The 23363-nt window shown below is 46.9% G+C and overlaps 2 protein-coding genes across 3 annotated transcripts in view; one reads left to right on the top strand and one right to left on the bottom strand.

Annotated features, from left to right (window-relative positions):
* LOC116223443 (consortin-like) overlaps positions 1–3148 on the bottom strand; it is a 31488-nt gene extending 28340 nt beyond the window's left edge. The window contains exon 1 of one of the 2 annotated variants that reach the window (XM_031580127.2): positions 2987–3148. The gene's annotated coding sequence lies outside the window, so the exon portion shown is untranslated. The remainder of the gene's footprint in view (positions 1–2986) is intronic. The other variant, XM_031580126.2, reaches the window with a different exon arrangement.
* Positions 3149–3651: 503 nt separating this feature from the next.
* itsn2b (intersectin 2b) overlaps positions 3652–23363 on the top strand; it is a 48381-nt gene continuing 28669 nt past the window's right edge. Inside the window, 8 exon segments of the mRNA XM_031580129.2 lie at positions 3652–3956; positions 11442–11532; positions 14346–14438; positions 15191–15254; positions 16758–16927; positions 17757–17984; positions 20990–21083; positions 21921–22063. Of these exon segments, the coding sequence (XP_031435989.1) occupies positions 11526–11532; positions 14346–14438; positions 15191–15254; positions 16758–16927; positions 17757–17984; positions 20990–21083; positions 21921–22063 (799 nt within the window). The 5' untranslated portion in view covers positions 3652–3956; positions 11442–11525.

Consider the following 23363-nt stretch of genomic DNA (forward strand, 5'->3'; position numbering starts at 1 on the left):
ATTTTCCACAGGATTCATTAATAATAAAAGATATTAAAACTGTCAAGCAAAACTAGGCCACTCTATTCTCACAACGCAGTAAGGGTTAAAAAAAAATCACTTGGGTCTCTAGACGAGATGCAAAGAAAGGAGGCGACAGGTAAAAATAGACTCAATTCGAGTGGAACAACCATTTAGCAATATGGGGAAAACACACACACACATACATACACACACACACACACACGCACTCATAGGGCCATGGGGTGTCCGGAGTGCCAGGGCTGCCTGCAACATGGTAAAAGTAGTACAACTCATTGCAGAGCAAATAATCTCCTTATACACTGCTCAAAAAAATTAAAGGAACACTTTGAAAACACATCAGATCTCAATGTGAAAAAAAATGATGTTGGATATCTATACTGATATAGACAGTTTAATGTCTTAGGAACGAAAGGATGCCACATCTTTTGATGGAAATCAAAGTTTTCAGCCTACAGAGGGCTTAATTGTATAGACACCCCGAAAATCAAAGTGAAAGAATGATGTGGCAGGCTAGTCCATTTTGCCAAAATTCAATTTCTGCAACTCAAAATGCTTCTCAATATCTTGTGTGGCCCCCACGTGCTTGCATGCATGCTTGACAATGTCGCGGCATGCTCCTAATGAGACGACAGATGGTGTCTTGTGGGTTGTCCTCCCAGATCTGTCTAAGGGCATCAGTGAGCTCCTGTAAAGTCTGAGGAGCAAGCTGACGGCGTCTGATGGACCGAAACATAATGTCCCAGAGGTGTTCTATCGGGTTTAGGTCAGGTGATCGTGAGGGCCATTCAATTGTATCAATTCCTTCATCCTCCAGGTACTGCCTGCATACTCTTGCCACATGAGGCCGGGCATTGTCGTGCATCAGGAGGAACCCAGGACCTACTGCACCAGCGTAGGGTCTGACTATGGGTTCAAGGATTTCATCCCGATACCTAATGGCAGTCAGACTGCCGTTCTCTAGCCTGTAGAGGTCTGTGCGTCCCTCCATGGATATGCCTCCTCAGACCATCACTGACCCACCACCAAACCGGTCATGCTGAACGATGTTGCAGGTAGCATAGCGTCCTCCTTGGCTTCTCCAGACCCTTTAACGTCTATCACAGGTGCTCAGGATGAACCTGCTTTCATCTGTGAAAAGCACAGGGCGCCAGTGGCGGACATGCCAATTCTGGTGTTCTATAGCAAATGCAAATCGAGCTCCACGGTGCTGGGCAGTGAGCACAGGGCACACTACAGGACGTCGCGCCCTGAGGCCACCCTCATGAAGTCTGTTTCTGATTGTTTGGGCAGAGACATTCACAGCAGTGGCCTGCTGGAGGTCATTCTGTAGGGCTCGGGCAGTGCTCAACCTGTTCCTCCTTGCACAAAACAGCAGATATCGGTCCTGCTGATGGGTTGAGGACCTTCTACGGCCATGTCCAGCGCTCCTAGAGTAACTGCCTGTCTCCTGGAATCTCCTCCATGTTCTGGAGATTGTGCTGGGAGACACATCAAAACTCCTTGCAACGGCACGCGTGGATGTGCCATCCTGGAGGAGTTGGACAATCTGTGCAACTTCTGTAGGGTTAAGAAATCGCCCCATGCTCCCAGTAGTGATGATGACTCTAGCTAAAGCCAACACTAGTGGAATAACCAGTCAAAGAAATCAAGAGGGAGAAACTTGAAATGGCCTCCACATGCAAAACCAGTCCTGTTTTGGGGGTCGTCTCATTGTTGCCCCTCTAGTGCACCTGTTGTTAATTCCATCAACACCAATGCAGCTGAAACTGATCAACAACCCCCTCTGCTACTTAACTGACCAGATCATTATCAGAAAAATGCAATTGAATTCATGCCATACCCTGATAAAAAAGTGTTCCTTTAATTTTTTTGAGCAGTGTATGTTCATATATGACACCATAACGCCACATCATCTCCGACATCTCGCCTAACTTAAGAATGCGATTGGCGAAGTAACTCGAAGTTGTCGGTGAAATGTGTTCCTAATGAGATAGACATAACCTTCGTTAAAACAAAACAATATAGTATATACCAGCGTTTATGTGGTCTTTTGGGGCATTTCGGGCGATTTTCTGAAATAGATACCACTCGCTGACTGGACACTTATTTCGCTTGAGATGCAGAAGTGTACACCAAACCTGTCACCACGCCAGACTGCAACTGTGTCGCTTGTTTTAAAATGATGTATGTTTTTCTAGGTGTCATCTAATTACATCCAGAATGTGGAAGAGCTAGTTCAGTCTTTATTAACCAAACTAGCTTGTCGTTTACGTTATAATAGTACAGTAAGTTGTCGTTAAGTAAGATATGCTACATTACTAACATGCACGTTAATGTTAACAACGTTACACCAATCTTTCCTAAATACAGTAATGTTAGCTAAGGTTAGCTAGAAACGAACCTAGGTAGATATGATTGATGGAAACCATGAAATGAACAGAATTCTGTAACTAATGCCAAACAGGAAACTAACATTAGGCTACATCATTCAAATTTAACGAACTGATAATGGTATTTCTCCACGCATGTAGACACGCTGTCCTGTGTGCGATAGGCAACGTTAGCTATCGGTTCACGACCAACACGACAGCTACAACACGGTTGGCAAATGGTAAAATCTGTCATATCTAATGCAAAACAAGGTCACGTCAAATTAACTGAGACAGTGTGGCTGACTCCCAAATTCGGCATACTATAATTCACATCACTGGGTAAACTCCAGTTGTTAACCTTAAACCAGTTTCAGCACTGGAGCTGTCGTTCGCGGGTCATGAATGACAGACGAGCAAGCTAACTAGCTTACAAGCTAACCTTGCAATGTAACATGAGCTAACAGCTAGCTGGCTGGTTAGCAGAAATCCAAAAGCGGGCAAAATGGCTTTTCTTTGACAGAAATGTAAATGGTGCAAGGAGTCTTTCCTTATTTTAAGGTATCTGTCTGTAAAAAAAACGGACTACTTACGACTGATTTGACTTGGAGAGGAGAATTCCGTGGATGGCGCACAAGTCTCTCTTGACAGGCACTCTGATTACTGTCTACGGGTACCGCTGGAAATTTGTTTTCTTTCTCAGCTGATATGTAGGCTTCCTGGCATCTATCCGGGGACTAAGGCATCTCATTCATTGGAAACCAGTGGCTGGTTCAATTTCAGGACGTTTGGCTCCACCTTGCGTATGAATAACGTTAAACCTTTGAAATAGTCATGGTACATCAACTTGAAAATATATGTGTGGGATGATAATTTTTCATTTCGCATGACGCCATACTTTTAGCCTTGCATTTCCTTTATACAACAATATTGTAAGCTAGGATAGCGTTTTTGTTGTAGAACTTGTCATCTTTTTCATGATGCACTGAATGCAAAATTGTAGATAAGAAGTAGATAATGTCTTTTCTTACCATGCAGTTTTAAAGACGCCACTTTTCAAACACAATCAAATATAGCTTTTGGTGTGGTATCAGTAACACGGGTCAATCAGAGTGGCGAGAGATGGGAAATGTTAGTATTCATCTTATTATTTGTATTGATCAATGAATTTATTTATGTATTTATTTCAGAACAGAGGTGAAACTTTCTTGCCAACAAGCTTTTTTCGCCCCAGAGAAAGCGAGAGGGCAGTGTCTGCTCACTTACCCCGCTGTCCAAACAGCTGTCTCCCCTCCCATTACGAAAGTGTTGGATTTCAGTCAAGGGCTGGCCTATGGGGCTGGCTGCAGACTGCCGAATAGTCAGCCATGTTGTTTTTGTGACAGAGCTATCAGCAACAGGTACAGTTGGAAATCCATCATATTCCGCCCGAAATATTTCTCTCTGGACTGTATATTCATCTAACGATTACTGGAGGCACAGGCGGAGGAAAGGATCGTCTAAACCGAAGCCTTTCGGAATCATTTAGCAGCGCATTTATGTCTTTTTCGGCTGTTCGGAGAAGTAAGTATCGCTTACCACACTGCTCAGACTTTGCTAACTCACTGTGTACAGAATTATTATGACCATACGGTGTTGCATTGCTTGTTTAGGCTGATGTGGAAAGCCTGATCAATAATGTTTATTTGCTTAACGTTCAGATTTTTTTGTACATTACTTTTGTGACATTGTATGAAATACTTGCGTGTGTATAGCTACGGTTGATCACTTCAAATCGACTACTCTCGACTCAAAGTTGGGTAAGTCAACTTGTGATTATATGTTAAAATCATTACGAGAGGATATTTACTAAAGTAGCCTAGACATTATTTTAAATATGAGTTACGGAAATCGTATCTCAAGAGTGCCCTCCCGAACTTGCTCAGCAAGTTGCAAACTTGTTACTCTGGCTTGAGTCAACCAGGAATGCAGCCTTTTCTCATCATTAATGACCCACTCCCAAATCACCCCGTTCTGCACATTATGGTAGTTCACGTAACACTGTCCTGGAAACGTTCGTGAAGATTCCCTTCACCTACGCTTTCCATTTCAACTGAGTAAGAGGGGGTTATATGAGTAATCAACACGAGGGTAAATGATGGCTAGCCTCAGTACTTTTTGAATGGGAAGAAAAAATATGTTGTGTTTTGTTTTGAGAAGGCATTCCAGAATGACACGGAATCACATTTTTTTTTTTGCAGCTCTATCTGTTTGATTGGTTTGAGGTCAGAATCCCGCCTCTCTTCTAGAACTAGAACTCTCCATGCTCTTCATATGGAACTTGCCATCAGGTCGCAGTGACCCCTGTGCCCAGGACCTCTGGCAGACGGCCAGGACTGTCTGTTTCAGTGACCCTGATGGTTTATTGGTGGTGTGCCCTAGCCTCTGACAGGGGCACAGAGGGAGTCACTCCACTGCTTACTGCTGCACCAGTGAATCAGCACTGAAATCCTCTTTCCACCCCTCCAGCTCATAGTGTGCTACGCATGCTGTGCTGCAGCTGCATGTCTGTGTCTGAACTCTCATCAGCGTTGTGTCTTGTATTTGGAAACATGTTGAGTATATTTAACAATGGCTTTTGGTCTCCATTTTGGTGTCACTTGCACAACCATAAACAAAGGTTAGGTGTCCCGCCCAAACCTCACAGGTTCTATTCCTGGTTTTGTCTTTGTTGATTTAAGTTGTTTTAGGGTGATAGGTGCATTTGCTTTATTGTTGGAGAGAGCACAAGATAAGCACAAGCTTATCAGAAATGACACCATGCTATTTTTCACTGTCTTATGAGACCTTCAAGGCCTCCTTTGGCTTTTCCAGCTGAGTGCACTTCAATGCCTCGGTGATTCCCGTGAAGGATGGCTCCATTTCTGGGTACTGGAACTGGTCTGGAACTCAAAACAAGCAGCATTCCTCGACTGGCCCGGTCTCTCGGTGTCCCTGTCATGTCTTAAGGAAGTACCATTTCAGGAAACTTCACGGACTGAACAAAGATCAAGTGTGTTCTTCGTCCAGATAACAGCAAAACGTAGCCCCTCCTGACGGCGAAGGTCTCAAGCATGAATGTGAAATAATAGCAGGCTCTAGAGTGGCTGTACCAGAGAGTTCTCAGAGATAAATACTAATCAAATGCGTCCCCAATGGTGGAGGTGGAATGGTTATTCCTGCGCAGCCACAGGGCATGGCAGTGACCACTCTGGCGTTATGGCAGTGACCACTCTGGGGTTATGGCAGTGACCACTCTGGGGTTATGGCAGTGACCACTCTGGAGTTATGGCAGTGACCACTCTGGCGTTATGGCAGTGACCACTCTGGGGTTATGGCAGTGACCACTCTGGCGTTATAACAGTGACCACTCTGGGGTTATGGCTGTCTAAATAGCTCCGGGCTGTGGAAGTAATCAGCCTGGCCGCTGCTCTCTGCCGCCTGCATGTTTTGGTCGGGTTGAGAAGCGAGTTCTGGTTTTGCTCGGCTCCAGCCAGCCTGCTCTTGCAGCATGTCTGACCCCGTGCTTCTGCCACCCTGCCCTACCCCTACCCATGCCCCTGCCCTACCCCTACCCCTACCTGTGCCCGTGCCCCTGCCCTACCCGTGCCCCATGCCCCTACCCGTGCCACTGCCCCGCTCCACTGTGCTCTGCCCCAGGGTGCTGGCGGGGCAGATGAGGGCATTGTGGTTTTTTCTTCTCCAACTGCTGTGAGGGTGGTGAAGGCAGGGACCACATTGTTTGTGACCTCTGTGCTTCCTGTTCCGTCTGTCCTGGACTGAGCTCAGCCTTTGTTGATCTCTGTCGCTCGGCTCTCTGCTGGCAGCCGTCTGCGGTTTGCTGCCTGGCTGGTCGGACTACCGAAGGGTGGTGGCGTGGGGACACGCCGAAAAATGACCTCATAATCTATCTTTACCAGTTCCAGCCTGGCTTGCGTCACTCTCTCACACCAGAAATGACTAAGCTTTCTGATATGTCAGAGAATTGACTATCCACATTTTCCTACACTAGTAATTCCATAACAATAAAGCTCTGCACTTGTTGTCTTTGGCTGTTTTTATATTGTTTGTACAGCTTCAGGGTCATAGAAGACCAGCACGGCACCAAACAGAGTCTTACACTTCTAAAAGACTGACCAGCTTTATTTAAACATGGATGGAAAATAATCATAAATGGATCTGCACAGAGCTTATGGACAATAGAGCTACATAGTACATAGCCTGGGCGGCCAATGGGATTGACAGGTGTGTTCATCCATCCTTCACATGACCATGTATCATCTAAATGAAGTTGAAAGATGAGGCCAACACTAGTTGCCTATGAAAGCATGCCTAAAAAAGTGGCAAAGTGTTGCATAATGTTGCTTTAAAGTGTACAGGCAGTGGCTTCTGGGTAGAAGGCAGAGGCTTCTGGGTAGAAGGCAGAGGCTGCCAGTGGAGGGGGAAGGGGAGAGGGGGGGGGGGGGGGGGGGGAGTGACTGACCGATGATGGAGAGTGGGGTATAAGTACATTATAAATGAACGTAATAAACTAAAAAAGTAATAAATAAAAAGTAGAGTCCGTTCGATCAGCTAACAAATAGTATCAGAGGACCACAGTTGAGCAGCATAGCAGCTAAAGGCGGTTTAGTTCTGACAGCAGGTATTTAACGACAGGTATTTTCTGTTCAGTGATCTGAGGGTTCTTGCAGGTGTGTACTGTTGAAACATATCTGAGAGATAATTTGATCCTGTCTCATTTAGTGATTTATAAACAAGCTGCAGGGCTCTCAAGTCAATTATGTGACTTACTGGAAGCCAGTGGAAGGGTTTAAGTATATGTGGTTAGTTCTTCTTCATTTTGGAAGAACTCTACCAGCTGCATTTTGTACACGTTGAAGCTGTTTGACGGCCTTTTTCGGAAGGCCTATGAAAAGACATTTGCAGTAGTGAAGCCTGCTGGAGGTAAAGGCATGAATGAGTTTTTCTAAAACATGTTCTGACATAAGGCCTCTATGTTTTTGAGATAGAAAAAAAGCTTATTTAGTTATTGCTTTCCCATGGAAAGTCATAGTCTAGTCTTGAGAGATTGGACTCCTCTGTGAGTGCCCCCTGCCCCCCCCAGTGAATGCCACCCTTGGTGCCCAGGCAGGCTTCAGATGAGCAGGGCCTTCCTTTCCCGGCTGAATGCAAACCGCATGCAAATGGCTGCCTTTAAAAGAGGAGGATGGCTCACAGCTTGGCACCCCAGAAAGAGTTCCTGGAAACGGGGGGCCACTCTTGTTTAAATCCGTGGTGCCCGTCCAGTCAGCTCTAAGGCGTGTGTGGTTAAGGGTGGAGTGGGCAGCAGTGCATGTTAATATTGTGCCAGTCCTTTGTAGTATCAGTATCTTATCGATGACCCGACCTGATTTTTGGATTGCTATGTGACGCTTTGTTGTCTTCACCTGCAGCTTTTATATATTTTATATATTTTATATATACCGGTATCAGGCTACAGCCCAAAGCATAAACACAACAAAACCTCAACAAAGTTGTTAGCCTCTGTGTGTACCTGTATTGGTGAAAAAATCTTTAAGCTGGGTGAACAAGGCAGAGTTGGTGCCGTGACCTTTATCTCATCTCCCAAATGAAACGTTCCCTTTGGAAGTGTGCCCAATCACCATGTGTGTACAGCCCTGTTGACCGGCACACACCCTCCCTCCCTCCAAATTAGATTTGGTCCTTGTCCAGTCCTATTGATGGTCTTTTGCCTCCCCTTGTTGACATGATGGATCATATGATGGTGGTTCACTCACTCAGTCGTTAAGCAAGCTCAGTGGTGGGCCACAGCATGGCTTTTTGGAGCAGATGGCTTGCCGTAGCCCCATCCCTGGTGAACCCAAATGTTGGCTGAGGGGCGGGCGTCACATCCGTCCGTCTTCTCTCTGAGTTCTGTCACTCTCCGTAGACACAATGCTCTCTGGTATGTGTGCTGTCTCTGTCTCTCTCTCTCTATCTCTCTCTCTGTCTCTGTCTCTCTCTCTCTCTCTCTGTCTGTTTCCTGCTCACACAGCTGGGGTGCTGAGCAGCAGGCATTGGGTGTGGCAGGAAACAGCTGAACACTGAACAACGATTCCAGTTTCCTGTCTGTGCTGGTTAAATGCACAGGTGAGCCGTGTGTGTGTGTGTGTGTGTGTGTGTGTGTGGGCCTGAGGGGTACTCCTGTGGAACTCTCCTCCACACCCCCCCCTGGCTCGGAGGCAAATAGCTTAACCCAAACAGGTGAAGAGAAGGTGGAAGTTAACAGTGAAAATACTGTACTACTGACATTAGCATTGCACATGGCTGGCAGTGGGTGATTGTGTGCATGGCAAGCTCATTAGAGATGGTTGGTGTGTTAGAGTTGTACCAGGAAGCAGGCGAGATGTCTGTAAATGCGTTATCAGTTATCTTCGTCAGATCTTTCACCCGAGCAACATAACCTTGTCATTGTCTTTCCATCAAGTCAGGGTTGGATAGTTGTGCTTTTATGGCCGACCACTTCCTGTTCCATGGCTGTGGTGATGTCACAAGTGTAATATCCCAGAATTCCTCCCACAGATTCCAGGAATTCTGAGGGGACTCTCCCTTACTGCCTCCCCCAGCTACAGAGACAACAGAGACAACAGCATATCTCACCCCTATCTCACAGCAGAGCTAGCGACAAATCCTTCCGTTTTGAAGCAGTGAGATAACCATCTCCCCAGATGACGAACCTCGTGACCTTTTTGTTCCTTTCCTCCTTTCCTCGTTTTAAGTTAAGTGCACACTTCTGGGTCGGAGCAGGCTGTGACCGCAGGGTGTCAGCTGTGTCGAGGTCACGGGGGACAATGTCCATCCCTCTGGCCCAGAGGCGGGCCCTGATCCGGCCCAGATCCGGCCCAGATCCGGCCCAGGTCTGGCCCAGGTCTGCCCAGTCGCGCCACACCCGGGCCACATCTTCCCCCAGACTCTCTTGGCACCCAGTGTCACTGTGTTTCCTTTGGAGCACTGACTAAAAGTAAAAGCTCTGAAACACACTGCTTCAGTGTCGCGGGACTGATTGAAAAGTTCCATGTGGGCTCATACACGGAATTTCATTCACAAGATGTTAGGTGATTTAAATGATAAAGTGATTTAAGTCATAAAGAGAGATGCACTGCCCCAGTAGCTCTGTGTAAGTGATGCCTTTCACCCGTGTGTGTGAGGAGGCCATGCTGGTGGGTAGAGTCTCAGGCCTGTCTGAGTGCTGGTGGGTAGAATCGCTGGTGTTTCCTGTGCAGGATGGATATCACAGCAGAGGTTTCACCTTCCTTTTGACTTTGCTGTGCTCTCTTTCAGTCTCTCTCTCTCTTTCAGTGTATCTCTCTCTCTTTCAGTGTCTCTCTCTCTTTCAGTGTATCTCTCTCTCTTTCAGTGTCTCTCTCTATTTCAGTGTCTCTCTCTCTCTTTCAGTGTGTATCTCTCTCTATTTCAGTGTCTCTCTCTCTCTTTCAGTGAGTCTCTCTCTCTCTCAGTCTCTCTCTCTCTTTCAGTCTCTCTCTCTCTTTCAGTCTCTCTCTCTCTCTTTCAGTCTCTCTCTCTCTCTCTCTCTTTCAGTGTCTCTCTCTCTTTCAGTGTATCTCTCTCTCTCAGTGTATCTCTCTTTCAGTGTCTCTCTCTCTTTCAGTGAGTCTCTCTCTCTCTCAGTGTCTCTCTCTTTCAGTGTCTCTCTCTTTCAGTCTCTCTCTCTCTTTCAGTCTCTCTCTCTCTCTCTTTCAGTGTCTCTCTCTCTTTCAGTGTATCTCTCTCTATTTCAGTGTCTCTCTCTCTCTTTCAGTGAGTCTCTCTCTCTTTCAGTGAGTCTCTCTCTATTTCAGTGTCTCTCTCTCTCTTTCAGTGAGTCTCTCTCTCTCTCAGTGTCTCTCTCTTTCAGTGTCTCTCTCTTTCAGTCTCTCTCTCTCTTTCAGTCTCTCTCTCTCTCTCTTTCAGTGTCTCTCTCTCTCTTTCAGTGTATCTCTCTCTCTCAGTGTATCTCTCTTTCAGTGTCTCTCTCTCTCTTTCAGTCTCTCTCTCTCTCTTTCAGTGTCTCTCTCTCTCTTTCAGTGTGTATCTCTCTCTATTTCAGTGTCTCTCTCTCTCTTTCAGTGAGTCTCTCTCTCTCTCAGTCTCTCTCTCTTTCAGTGAGTCTCTCTCTCTTTCAGTGTCTCTCTCTTTCAGTCTCTCTCTCTCTTTCAGTCTCTCTCTCTCTCTTTTCAGTCTCTCTCTCTCTCTTTCAGTGTCTCTCTCTTTCAGTCTCTCTCTCTCTTTCAGTCTCTCTCTCTCTCTTTCAGTCTCTCTCTCTCTCTCTTTCAGTGTCTCTCTCTCTTTCAGTGTATCTCTCTCTATTTCAGTGTCTCTCTCTCTCTTTCAGTGAGTCTCTCTCTCTTTCAGTGAGTCTCTCTCTATTTCAGTGTCTCTCTCTCTCTTTCAGTGAGTCTCTCTCTCTCTCAGTGTCTCTCTCTTTCAGTGTCTCTCTCTTTCAGTCTCTCTCTCTCTTTCAGTCTCTCTCTCTCTCTCTTTCAGTGTCTCTCTCTCTCTTTCAGTGTATCTCTCTCTCTCAGTGTATCTCTCTTTCAGTGTCTCTCTCTCTCTTTCAGTCTCTCTCTCTCTCTTTCAGTCTCTCTCTCTCTCTCTCTCTCTTTCAGTGTCTCTCTCTCTTTCAGTGTCTCTCTCTCTTTCAGTGTATCTCTCTCTCTCTCAGTGTATCTCTCTTTCAGTGTCTCTCTCTCTCTCTCTGTCTGTCCCTCTCTCCATCCATCCCCTCTCTCTCTCTTTCTGTCCCTCTCCTCATCCCTCACTCTCTCTCTGTCTGTCTGTCCCTCTCTCTCCCTCCATCCCTCACTCTTTCCCTCTCTCTCTCTCCCTCTCTCTCCTCATCCCTCACTCGGTGTGTGTCTTCTCAGCTCCTCCCCCTCTTTGCTCAGTCTTGAGCAGATCCTCACAGTGCTCTGCTTGTATTATTGATGAGGCAATGTTTCTCCCTCTGCGTGTGTGTGTGTGTGTGTGTGTGTGTGTGTGTGTGTGAAGCAGATGACAGTCAGCTAGCCTGCTGAGGAGAGGATTGGGAGAGATCATCCTGTATCCCCGCCCCCCGATTCTATATGACCTGCAGTCATGAACGGTAAGAACACAGCTTCACTATGTGTTTGTGTGTGCCGTGTGTGTGTGCCTGTGTGTGTGTTTATGTTTGAAGTTGTTTGAAGAGTTCGGGGGTAAGGTGTGTGTGTGTGTGTGTGTGTGTGTGTGTGTGTGTGTGTGTGTGTGTGTGTGTGTGTGTGTGTGTGTGTGTGTGTGTGTGTGTGTGTGTGTGTGTGTGTGTGTGTGTGTAATGTAAACATGCCCCGGTTATGTTGTGTACTCTCTGATCTCTCCTAGCCTCCCAGTGACTTACGCATTTATTTCTGCTGAGTCCGATTCTGACCTACAGTGTGTGTGTGTGTGTGTGTCCTGTAAACAGATGGGTCTGCACCTCTGACTGCTGGGCTAGGGAAAGTAGAGGAATCTGATTGATTTGTGCAGTAATGGGAAAACATTGATTTTGTTTTTTGTTGTGTACAGTGGTGGCTTTGTCAGATCGAGCAAACAGCGTATGATTAGATAATGGCCACTATGTGTGTTTGATTATTTACCATCAACAATCTGTCTGTATTTGAATAATGAATGCTGACAGCAAAGGGCGAGCTTGCTGAATGAAACTGTGACAAAGTTGAACCGTATTGTGTGTTGTCTAGGCTGGCGTGAGTTGCATCAATGTTTACGGACAAGTGTGGCTCTGTGCTTAGTGGTAGGATGTGGCCTGGCTGTGGCTGTGGGTGTGGATGCACTTGTTTGCTGCTGTTCTTGGCGAAGACACGGAATTGATTGGAAAAGTGTCTTATGTCCTTTCATCGTGCCAGTGGTGGCATCATAGGCATGAATGGGATATTAACATGCACTATAGTGACAGCATGTTGTCTAAATAATGTATGTCTTTGACGATGAAGCTGATATTAACATGCACTATAGTGACAGCATGTTGTCTAAATAATGTACATGTATGTCTTTGACGATGAAGCTGTTCAGTGCATGAATGGGATATTAACATATAAATATAGTGACAGCATGTTGTCTAAATAATGACATGTTGTCTAAATAATGTATGTCTTTGACGATGAAGCTGTTCAGTGCATGAATGGGATATTAACATGTACCGGTAAATATAGTGACAGCATGTTGTCTAAATAATGTATGTCTTTGACGATGAAGCTGTTCAGTGCATGAATGGGATATTAACATGTACCGGTAAATATAGTGACAGCATGTTGTCTAAATAATGTATGTCTTTGACGATGAAGCTGTTCAGTGCATGAATGGGATATTAGCATGTTGTCTAAATAATGTATGTCTTTAATGATGAAGCTGTTCAGTGCTCTCTCCAAGCTTTTGCTTCATGGAAGCCAAGTCACTTATCCAGAGATCACTAGGGTTACTACAGAGAGGATCTGTGTGACCTTTGATCTTTGCTAAAGCGTAACGCAGTGAATCCTAGACGATCAAGGGTGTTGAAGATAAAACTGTGTAGTATTGCTGGCATGGTTGAATGATAGTGTGCCATATGTGGATAGCCAATGAATGGGTTGTCTCTGTTGGTTGTAAAATAGGCTTATATCTTCTCAGCCAAGAATTTCCGCAATCCAAGCCTTTGCACTGTACTGGCAGTGAATAAAAAAAACTGGACTTTCCCAGACTGTCAGTCTAGAGTGAGAAGACCACATTATGTCACTTTTACAAACACTCCCATCAGAGGCCTATCTATTGTATGCTGTAGAAGATTTAAAGCCTAGGGTCTCCACACGTCAAGGCTACAATTATCTGCAGTTCTGCAGTAGAATGCATCGAGCTGTGCTATCGTTTGGTTTTGGTTTTAAAATGCAAATTGAGAATGTGGAGGACAAGCCCATTTGAAGATATACAGGCTTTACTAGACTTAGTCGACTCCACGTAGGGACTGCATTTATTGTGTCGTGCCTTTCCTGTATCGTAATTCTTTGTAAAGGTATTTTTCATATTCAGACTTCAGGCTATCTGATCATCTCGCAAATCTGCATGATAGGCAAGGCAAGTTTAGTTATGTAGCATGCTAAATGCACACTGGCAGTTCAATGTGTTTACATAAATAAAAGCCAAAGAAAAAATAAACACTAAGTGTTTAAGAGTACACAACGTAGCAATTACAAGAACAAACGCATATCTAATTAAAAGGTAAATAATATAATTAGATTAAAAGTAAAGAATAGAGTGCAAGTTTTGGATCTCAATAATAAACAAAGAGAAATGTTTTTAATCTAAGGCCCTCTGGCAGTGTGTCCCAGTTGCATGCAGCAGAACAGCTAAATGCTGATTCACCATGTTTAATTTGGACTCTGGGTTCTACCCGCTGACCTGATTCACCGTGTTTAATTTGGACTCTGGGTTCTACCCGCTGACCTGATTCACCGTGTTTAATTTGGACTCTGGGTTCTACCCGCTGACCTGAGTCCGTGGACCTAAGAGCTCTACTTGGTATATATAATTTAAACATATCAGAGATGTACTCTGGGTCCAAACCATTCAGTGATTTATAGACTAGGAGCAGCGCTTTCAAATCTACGTCTTCAACCTCTGGGGTATTCCTTTGACTTTCCATATTTCTCTGCATTTAATAGTTTGTGGAGTACTGGCATTGCACTTTATATATGAATATACACTTAATCTCTCTCTTTCTCTCTCTCTCTCTCTCTCTCTCTCTCTCTCTTTATCTCTCTCTTTCTCCCTCTCTCTCTCTCTCTCTCTCTCTCTTTCTCCCTCTGCCTCTCCCCCTCTCTCTCTCTCCCTCTCTCTCCCCCCCCCTCTCTCTCTCTCTCTCTCTCTTTATCTCTCTCTCTCTATCCCCCTCTCTTCTCTGTCTGTTTGCAGGTGGTCGAGGTATGTGGGCCATCACTCCAGAGGAGAGGGAGAAACATGACAAGCAGTTTGACACCCTCTACCCCTCCCTGGGGTACATCTCAGGTACCCCATCACCCTCCCCCCCTGATATTACTCCAGTCATATTACTGTGGCCATCACCTCACACACTGATATTACTCCAGTCATATTACTGTGGCCATCACATCACACACTGATATTACTCCAGTCATATTACTGTGGCCATCACCTCACACACTGATATTACTCCAGTTATATTACTCTGGCCATCACCTCACACACATGATATTACTCCAATCATATTACTGTGGCCATTACTTTAGATAGCAAACTATGTGTTTCTGAGCTGCTTTCACTGACAATATTACTTGTAACTGTACTGTATGACTTGAGTTCAAGATTTAAAAGTGTTGGTGTGGAGTCAATCAATGCAGATGTGTTGTTTTTGTTTATGGGCCGTCCTTAGTTGCATTCACATTTCCATATCTGTAAGAGTCTGTAGGCTAATTCTGTTCTGTCAGTGTAAAGGGATGAATTAAATCCCTACTTTATCAGTATGAGTCGGTGTCATTTGTGGGCTTTGCAGTCCGTTTTCCTCTGTTTATTAGTCCAAAGGCAGAGGCGTGTGTATGAGGCGTGTGTATGAGGCGTGTGTATGAGGCGTGTGTATGAGGCGTGTGTATGAGGCGGGTGTATGAGGCGTGTGTATGAGGCGTGTGTATGAGGCGTGTGTATGAGGCGGGTCTCGCTAGCTTCCGCTCCGCACCTCAGCGCTCGGGTTCCTGAGCGACAGTAAGTGGTCCGTAACTCACAGGCTGTTGTGTTGCTCTCCACAGGGGACCAGGCCCGTAAGTTCTTCCTCCAGTCTGGACTGCCCTCCGCAATGCTGGCCGACATCTGGTGAGCCTTGCCCCGTCTCTTGCACTCCGGCAGCACAGAGGGGAGGGGTGGTGAGGGGGGATGTGGAGATAGGAGGTTTTTCACAAATAAATGTGTTTGAAAGTCCTTATTTTTATTGCACTGATTATTATATTATTCTGGACTATTTTTATTGTCTGTCTTGTTTTGTTCAGACATTTATCACAGTCATAAGATGTGGGATCCCTTCTCTTGCCTTTTCCATTGGTCAGCCTGTTTATCTTCAGCAGCATTCTCTTCCACTAATGACCCCTGTCCATTGTTTTCGATTTAGTTCCTTTTAGAAATAAGGGTTCTGACATTTTCCCTTCAGAATAAAGTCTTAAAGTGTATCCCCAGAGACCTTTTGAGGGAGGGTTTCCTTGTGGACCCGTTTGTGTTGTCAGATTAACTACCTCGAATTTTTTAATAATCTTTTTTTTTAATCAGTAATACATAGAAGAATGGTTTTCCATAAAAACCAGTTTCAGGCCGTTTCACATCCTTTACTTTTCCGTGTCTCAGCGGAGACCAGACTGGTCGTCTGTGTAGACGGCCAGAAGTATAGCTTCTATGTGTGTGTCCAGACTAGTCGTCTGTGTAGACGGCCAGAAGTATAGCTTCTATGTGTGTGTCCAGACTGGTCGTCTGTGTAGACGGCCAGAAGTATAGCTTCTATGTGTGTGTCCAGACTAGTCGTCTGTGTAGACGGCCAGAAGTATAGCTTCTATGTGTGTGTCTAGACTGGTGGTCTGTGTAGACGGCCAGAAGTATAGCTTCTATGTGTGTGTCTAGACTAGTTGTCTGTGTAGACGGCCAGAAGTATAGCTTCTATGTGTGTGTCTAGACTGGTGGTCTGTGTAGACGGCCAGAAGTATAGCTTCTATGTGTGTGTCTAGACTAGTTGTCTGTGTAGACGGCCAGAAGTATAGCTTATATGTGTGTTTTTTCAGACTGGTCATCTGTGTAGACGGCCAGAAGTAAAGCTTTTTATGTGTGTTTTTTCAGACTGGTTGTCTGTGTAGACAGCCAGAAGTATAGCTTCTATGTGTGTTTTTTCAGACTGGTCGTCTGTGTAGACGGCCAGAAGTATAGCTTCTATGTGTGTTTTTTCAGACTGGTCGTCTGTGTAGACGGCCAGAAGTATAGCTTCTATGTGTGTGTCTAGACCGGTCGTCTGTGTAGACGGCCAGAAGTATAGCTTCTATGTGTGTTTTCCAAGCCTCTAACCCTCCAGTTAGCCTGCTATGGTGACAGACAGTACGTCCTAGACCTCAACCATGAGGTGAACAACATTGCCCATATGTTCAGTGTCAGGAGTTTCTCCGTTCCATTGTTTGTTTAAACCTGTCAGCAACCCTCTGTTCTCTTGCATTATGTTTTTTAACGGCACATATTTATTGTATAACAGTGTTGTCATCATGTTTGATGCAGCGTGTTATTTTACATAATGCATGTACGATTGATTGTGTGTGTGTCTGACGCCTGCGGGCCTGTATGCTACAGGGCTCTGGCTGACATGAATAAGGATGGCAAGATGGACCGGCTGGAGTTCTCTATCGCCATGAAGCTGATTAAGCTGAAGCTTCAGGGGCAGAACCTGCCCAGCGCCCTGCCCATCATCATGAAACAGCCCCCCATACCGGTGCCCTCTGCAAACCACCCCACACGCATGGGTAAGACCCTACTCTCTGTGCCCTCCTCAAACCCCACACGCATGGGTAAGACCCTACTCTCTGTGCCCTCACGCATGGGTAAGACCCTACTCCCTGTGCCCTCCTCAAACCACACACGCATGGGTAAGACCCTACTCTCTGTGCCCTCTTCAAACCCCACACGCATGGGTAAGACCCTACTCTCTGTGCCCTCTTCAAACCCCACACGCATGGGTAAGACCCTACTCTCTGTGCCCTCCTCAAACCACCCCACACGCATGGGTAAGACCCTACTCTCTGTGCCCTCTTCAAACCACACACGCATGGGTAAGACCCTACTCTCTGTGCCCTCTTCAAACCACACACGCATGGGTAAGACCCTACTCTCTGTGCCCCCTTCAAACCACCCCACACGCATGGGTAAGACCCTACTCTCTGTGCCCACACGCATGGGTAAGACCCTACTCTCTGTGCCCTCTTCAAACCCCACACGCATGGGTAAGACCCTACTCTCTGTGCCGTCATAAACCCCACACGCATGGGTAAGACCCTACTCCCTGTGCCCTCCTCAAACCCCACCTCTCTCTAGAACCAAGACCGGTATAATAAGACTTGCTGTATGAAGTATTAACCACATTGGGCCATAGGATACTTAAAATGTGCATTCAATGTTTGTGGTGTCATATCGTCATCATCGCCAGAAGGGTTGACATCACAAGGGAATTGGTGGAGGATTTGTACCAGTGTTGTGTGAGAATTAAGTCTGACACGCGTGACCTCGCTGTGACACGCGTGACCTCGCTGTGACACGCGTGACCTCGCTGTGACACGCGTGACCTTGTTGTTGCAGGAATGGGCTCCATGCAGGCGCCCACTATGATGCCAATCATGACTCCTATGGGCATGGGGGCACCGATGAGCTCCATGGGGCCCATGGCTGGCATCACGCCCATGGCTGGCATCACGCCCATGGTGCCCACAGGGATGGGCATGCCCCTCATGCCCACCATGGGCAGCGCAGCCCTGCCCAACGGCTCCGTGGGTCTCCTGCATCCCACGCCAGTCACACTTACTGGGGGTAAGTAGTGCAGCAGTCTGGGGGGGGGGGGGGGCTGTGGATGTGTTTGTGTTTAGTACTGGAAGTTTAAAGTGGGGGCGACAGTGGTACAGGAGGTAGAGAAGTCGTTTAGTAATCAGAAGGTTGTTAGTTCAATCCCCTGTCGAAGCGTCCTTGAGCAAGACACTGAACCCCTAATTGCTCCTGATGTGCAGTGTGCCATCAGTGTAAATGTAAAAATGTGTATACATCCTTGGATAAAATGACTAAATGTAAATGTAAATGTAAAGTAACAGTATGGAGTTTCTGGAGCCGCCAGGTAAGGGGCTACTTACTGCTGGACTATTCAGTAACTTATTTGTTGTCTTGGTTCGTCTTGTTTTGTTTGCTTGATGTTTGACTGTGTTAGAAAAGTTGTTGGCAAGCATAGCTATCACAATAACATTACAAAGAAGCCGACGCGAGAGCACTTATTACTAGCATCGATGTCCAAGCGTGTTATAGCAAGCTTGCTAACATCGCTAACGAGATGTCTCGCTAGCGGCTAAACTTAGCGAAACCTGTTGAAATGAGCTTATTTTGTTTATGACAAACCAGCGAGTCAACAACCTTCCTAACACAGTCAAACATCAAGCAAGTGCAACACAAGACAAAGCAAGACAGCAAATAAGTTACTGAATAGTCCAGCAGAAAGTAGCCCCCTACCTGTCGGTTCCAGAAACTCCATAGTGTTACTTTAAGTTTAGTGCTTAGTGTGTGAGGTGTGTTCATGTCCAGTACTGTAAGAGTGTGTGAGTGTGTGAGGTGTGTTCATGTCCAGTACTGTAAGAGTGTGTGAGGTGTGTTCATGTCCAGTACTGTAAGAGTGTGTGAGTGGTCTGGGGGTGTGAGGTGTGTTCGTGTCCAGTTCTGTAAGAGTGTGTGAGTGGTCTGGGGGTGTGAGGTGTGTTCATGTCCAGTACTGTAAGAGTGTGTGAGGTGTGTTCATGTCCAGTACTGTAAGAGTGTGTGAGTGTGTGAGTGGTCTGGGGGTGTGAGGTGTGTTCGTGTCCAGTTCTGTAAGAGTGTGTGAGTGGTCTGGGGGTGTGAGGTGTGTTCGTGTCCAGTACTGTAAGAGTGTGTGAGGTGTGTTCGTGTCCAGTACTGTAAGAGTGTGTGAGTGTGTGAGGTGTGTTTGTGTCCAGTACTGTAAGAGTGTGTGAGGTGTGTTCGTGTCCAGTACTGTAAGAGTGTGTGAGGGTGTTAGATGTGTTCGTGTCCAGTTCTGTAAGAGTGTGTGAGGGGTCTGGATACCTTTAGCTTTAAACAGGGCCTCATGTCTCACATGGTATTGGGTTGTAGGCCTGCATGGGGATAGATTGAAGACAGACATAAAGAGACAGGCACAGACAAATGAAAGACAGGGGAAGACAGGCCCTCGCATTAGCATTAGCCTTAGCATTAGCATTAGGCCCTCACATTAGCCTTAGCATTAGGCCCTCACATTAGCCTTAGCCCCTCACATTAACATTAGCCTTAGGCCCTCACATTAGCCTTAGCATTAGGCCCTCACATTAGCCTTAGCCCCTCACATTAACATTAGCCTTAGCATTAGGCCCTCACATTAGCCTTAGCATTAGGCCCTCACATTAGCCTTAGCATTAGGCCCTCACATTAGCCTTAGCCCCTCACATTAACATTAGCCTTAGCATTAGGCCCTCACATTAGCCTTAGCATTAGGCCCTCACATTAGCCTTAGCCCCTCACATTAACATTAGCCTTAGCATTAGGCCCTCACATTAGCCTTAGCCTTAGCATTAGCCTTAGCATTAGCCCCTCACATTAACATTAGCCTTAAAGTATTGTTTTAATTGAGTGCCGCTGTTGTGAGAGCATGTATTGTTTGGCTCCATTCCACATGATCCACATGTGTTCTTTCAGTTGTCATGAATGTGAAGTTGTGAGCTATATTTGCATGAAACGTCACGTTCATAGAGAGATCTCTCATATTATTATTAGTACACTTTCGCAGTCTGGGCATCATTTTCTCAATCCTGTTGCTGGCCTGCAAAACATGAATCGGAGTGTGTCAGTTCTAATACAGAACTTAGTGTACGCGGGTGTGTACATGAATCGTAACGTGTCAGTAAAAATGTAGAAATGTGGGTGGGTGTGTACTGGACTCTTCTGAGTATCGTTTGGGTGTGTTAGAGTACGTCTAAGCCAATGCAAATACCGCTGTGATAGAGGTAACACAGGGATTGTTTACTCACTGCAGCAGTCCTGTCAAAGGTTGCAGTCGCCACACCTGCCGAGCTTTTCAGACGCCATTTATCATAGAATGTGCTGTGCTGGCTGACAGATGTGGCGTGTGTGGTTGTGTGGTGTGTGTGCTTTTGTGGTTGTGTGGTGTGTGTGCTTTTGTGGTTGTGTGGTGTGTGTGGTTGTGTGTGTGTGTGGTGTGTGGTTGTGTGTGTGTGGTGTGTGGTTGTGTGTGTGTGGTGTGTGTGTGTGTGGCGTGTGTGGCGTGTGTGGTGTGTGTGTGTGTGTGTGTGTGTGTGTGTGTGTGTGTGGCGTGTGGTGTGTGTGTGGTGTGTGTGGTGTGTATTCCTGTTGTGGCCTGAACAGTAATCTGAAGTACTGGTGTAGTAAAATAGCTTGATTATGTGATGTGCGATGACTGACCCAAGGCAACTTGCACAACAGCCAAGCATGCGTTCTTTTTTTAAAGAAGCTAAAAGCGTGTGTGTGTGGTTGTGTGTGTGTGTGTGGTGTGTGTGTGTGGCGTGTGTGTGTGTGTGTGTGTGTGTGTGTGTGTGTGGCGTGTGGTGTGTGTGTGGTGTGTGTGGTGTGTATTCCTGTTGTGGCCTGAACAGTAATCTGAAGTACTGGTGTAGTAAAATAGCTTGATTATGTGATGTGCAATGACTGACCCAAGGCAACTTGCACAACAGCCAAGCATGCGTTCTTTTTTTTAAAGAAGCTAAAAGCGTGTGTGTGTGTGTGTGGGCGCGTACACGTGTGTGTGTGTGTGTGTGTGTGTTCAGGCCTAGGTCTCCCTGGCTCCTTCTCCTCCTCCCCCTTGGGTTTCTCCAGCGCTCCCATGAACAGGACGTCATCTCTGCTAGACCTCTCCAGCAGGTAACCCCACGCCCCTCCCCCCCCCTCCCCCCCCCTCTGCTAGACCTCTCCAGCAGGTAACGCCACCCCCCCCTCCCCATCTCTGCTAGACCTCTCCAGCAGGTAACACCACACCCCTCCCCTTCCGTCGTCATCATCATGTGGGCACACGTCTGTCTCCCTGCCCTGTGGGTGGAGGTGTGGCACATACACTTTAATGTTCCTTAAAGTAACTCTCTGTAGCAAATACGGCACTTTTTGAGATGTTTATTGTTTTATTTATTGTTTTTATTGGCAGCTACTTTTAGTTTAGTCTTTAAATTCAATTAAATGGGAAGGACATATAAACACTCCTGTTGTTCCCGCTAGCTATGGTCCCACTCCTTTCACAGAAGGAGATTGCCAACTTTATCACCAGAAGACACCGGTTAGCCTTTATCGGTGCCAGATGTGCTGTTCTTGGTGTTTGCAAGGTTTTTGCTCGCCTTTTAGGTAGTTAGCTTGCTAGTTTTAGACCGAAAAACTCCTTACAGCCGCTTTAAGTGATTGAGCAGCCTCCTCCATACGCTGAGTCTAAAGGGTTGGGGAAAGCAGGCTGTAGTTTAGTCGCTGCACTCCCAGGGATCGGACCGCAACCCTTTTGGCCATCGCAAACCCCATAATCAGTTGAGTTATAGGTCCCTGCGCGAGCGAGCGAGCTCTGTGGCTTGCATTCATTCATCCATGACCCGGCGCAGATATATCCGGTGTAGTTTAGGCCTTAGTTAGTGTCCGTAATGTGTGTTGTGACTGTGAATCCCACTGGGTAAGTGAGTAAGTGAGTGAGAGTGACCTGAATTGATTTCACTGGTTTTCCAGCTCCAACTCGTCCTCCACCACGTCTCTGGCGAGCATCTCCCCGAAGATGGGCCCCTCCGACTGGGCTGTGTCCCACGCCTCCAGGCTCAAGTACAGGCAGCAGTTCAACAGCCTGGACAAGCAGATGACGGGGCACCTCACGGGTGAGTCTCGGAGCACACATGTCCCGTGTCGCTATGACTGCTGGGTAAAGGGGGGGGGGGCTGCCCGGGGTCACACAACACGGGTGAGTCTCGGAGCACACATGTCCCGTGTCGCTATGACTGCTGGGTAAAGGGGGGGGGGGCTGCCCGGGGTCACACAACACGGGTGAGTCTCGGAGCACACATGTCCCGCGTCGCTATGACTGCTGGGTAAGGGGGGGGGGGGGCTGCCCGGGGTCACACAACACGGGTGAGTCTCGGAGCACACATGTCCCGCGTCGCTATGACTGCTGGGTAAGGGGGGGGGGGGCTGCCCGGGGTCACACACACGGATGAGTCTCAGTCAGGCGTAGACTTGTTTCCCTGAGAATCCCTCATGGGGAAGGCTCAGGGCCTTTCCCAAACTAGCCCCTACACCCTCTTCCTCCCCACCCCCACTCCTCTTGCACCGTCACGTAAAGCTTCAGCCACATTAAGTGCCTTTAAGTGATTTTAATATTGATTGTTCGTTATTGCAATGAAAACGACTGTGGCGTCAATTCCCTTCTCCCGTCGAGGGCCTCCCAAGTTTCTTCCAGTTTCGCTATGAATGCTGGGTAAAGGTTCACTGCCCACCACATGGGTAAGCTGCCAAGTAATAAGAAACATAGTTGTGTGCCAACACGATTTGCTTCGATAGGATTTAGCTTGTTCGGTCGACTCATCTCCTTGAAGCCTCTGCTGACACGCCTGTCGGTGACTGGTCTGGTTGCTGTTTTCTTAGTTGTGATTGTGCTGTGCTTACGTCTGCGGAAGTAGGGTCTGACAGGGTGACTAATGGCTTCTGGCCATGAGCTGGCTTTTGCTCCGAAGACAATGGCCCTGCCTTCCAGAGGAGCACTGGCAGGAATGTTCCGGAATCTGGAGAGAATGTGACGCGTTGGAGAATGTGGCTGGTGTGGGAGTGTGTGAGAGTGTGTGTGAGAGTGTGTGGAAGTGTGTGAGAGTGTGTGGGAGTGTGTGTGGGAGTGTGTGGAACTCTGTGGGAGTGTGTGAGAGTGTGTGGCTGGTGTGGGAGTGTGTGGGAGGGTGTGAGAGTGTGTGGGAGTGTGTGGGAGTGTGGGAGTGTGTGAGAGTGTGTGAGAGTGTGTGGCTGGTGTGGGAGTGTGTGAGTGTGAGAGTGTGTGGGAGTGTGTGGGAGTGTGTGGGAGTGTGTGATAGTGTGTGGGAGTGTGTGTGGGAGTGTGTGGCTGGTGTGAGAGTGTGTGAGTGTGTGTGAGAGTGTGTGGGAGTGTGTGGGAGTGTGTGGCTGGTGTGAGAG

Source organism: Clupea harengus, chromosome 14, assembly GCF_900700415.2.
Source record: "Clupea harengus chromosome 14, Ch_v2.0.2, whole genome shotgun sequence".
Taxonomy (NCBI): domain Eukaryota; kingdom Metazoa; phylum Chordata; class Actinopteri; order Clupeiformes; family Clupeidae; genus Clupea; species Clupea harengus.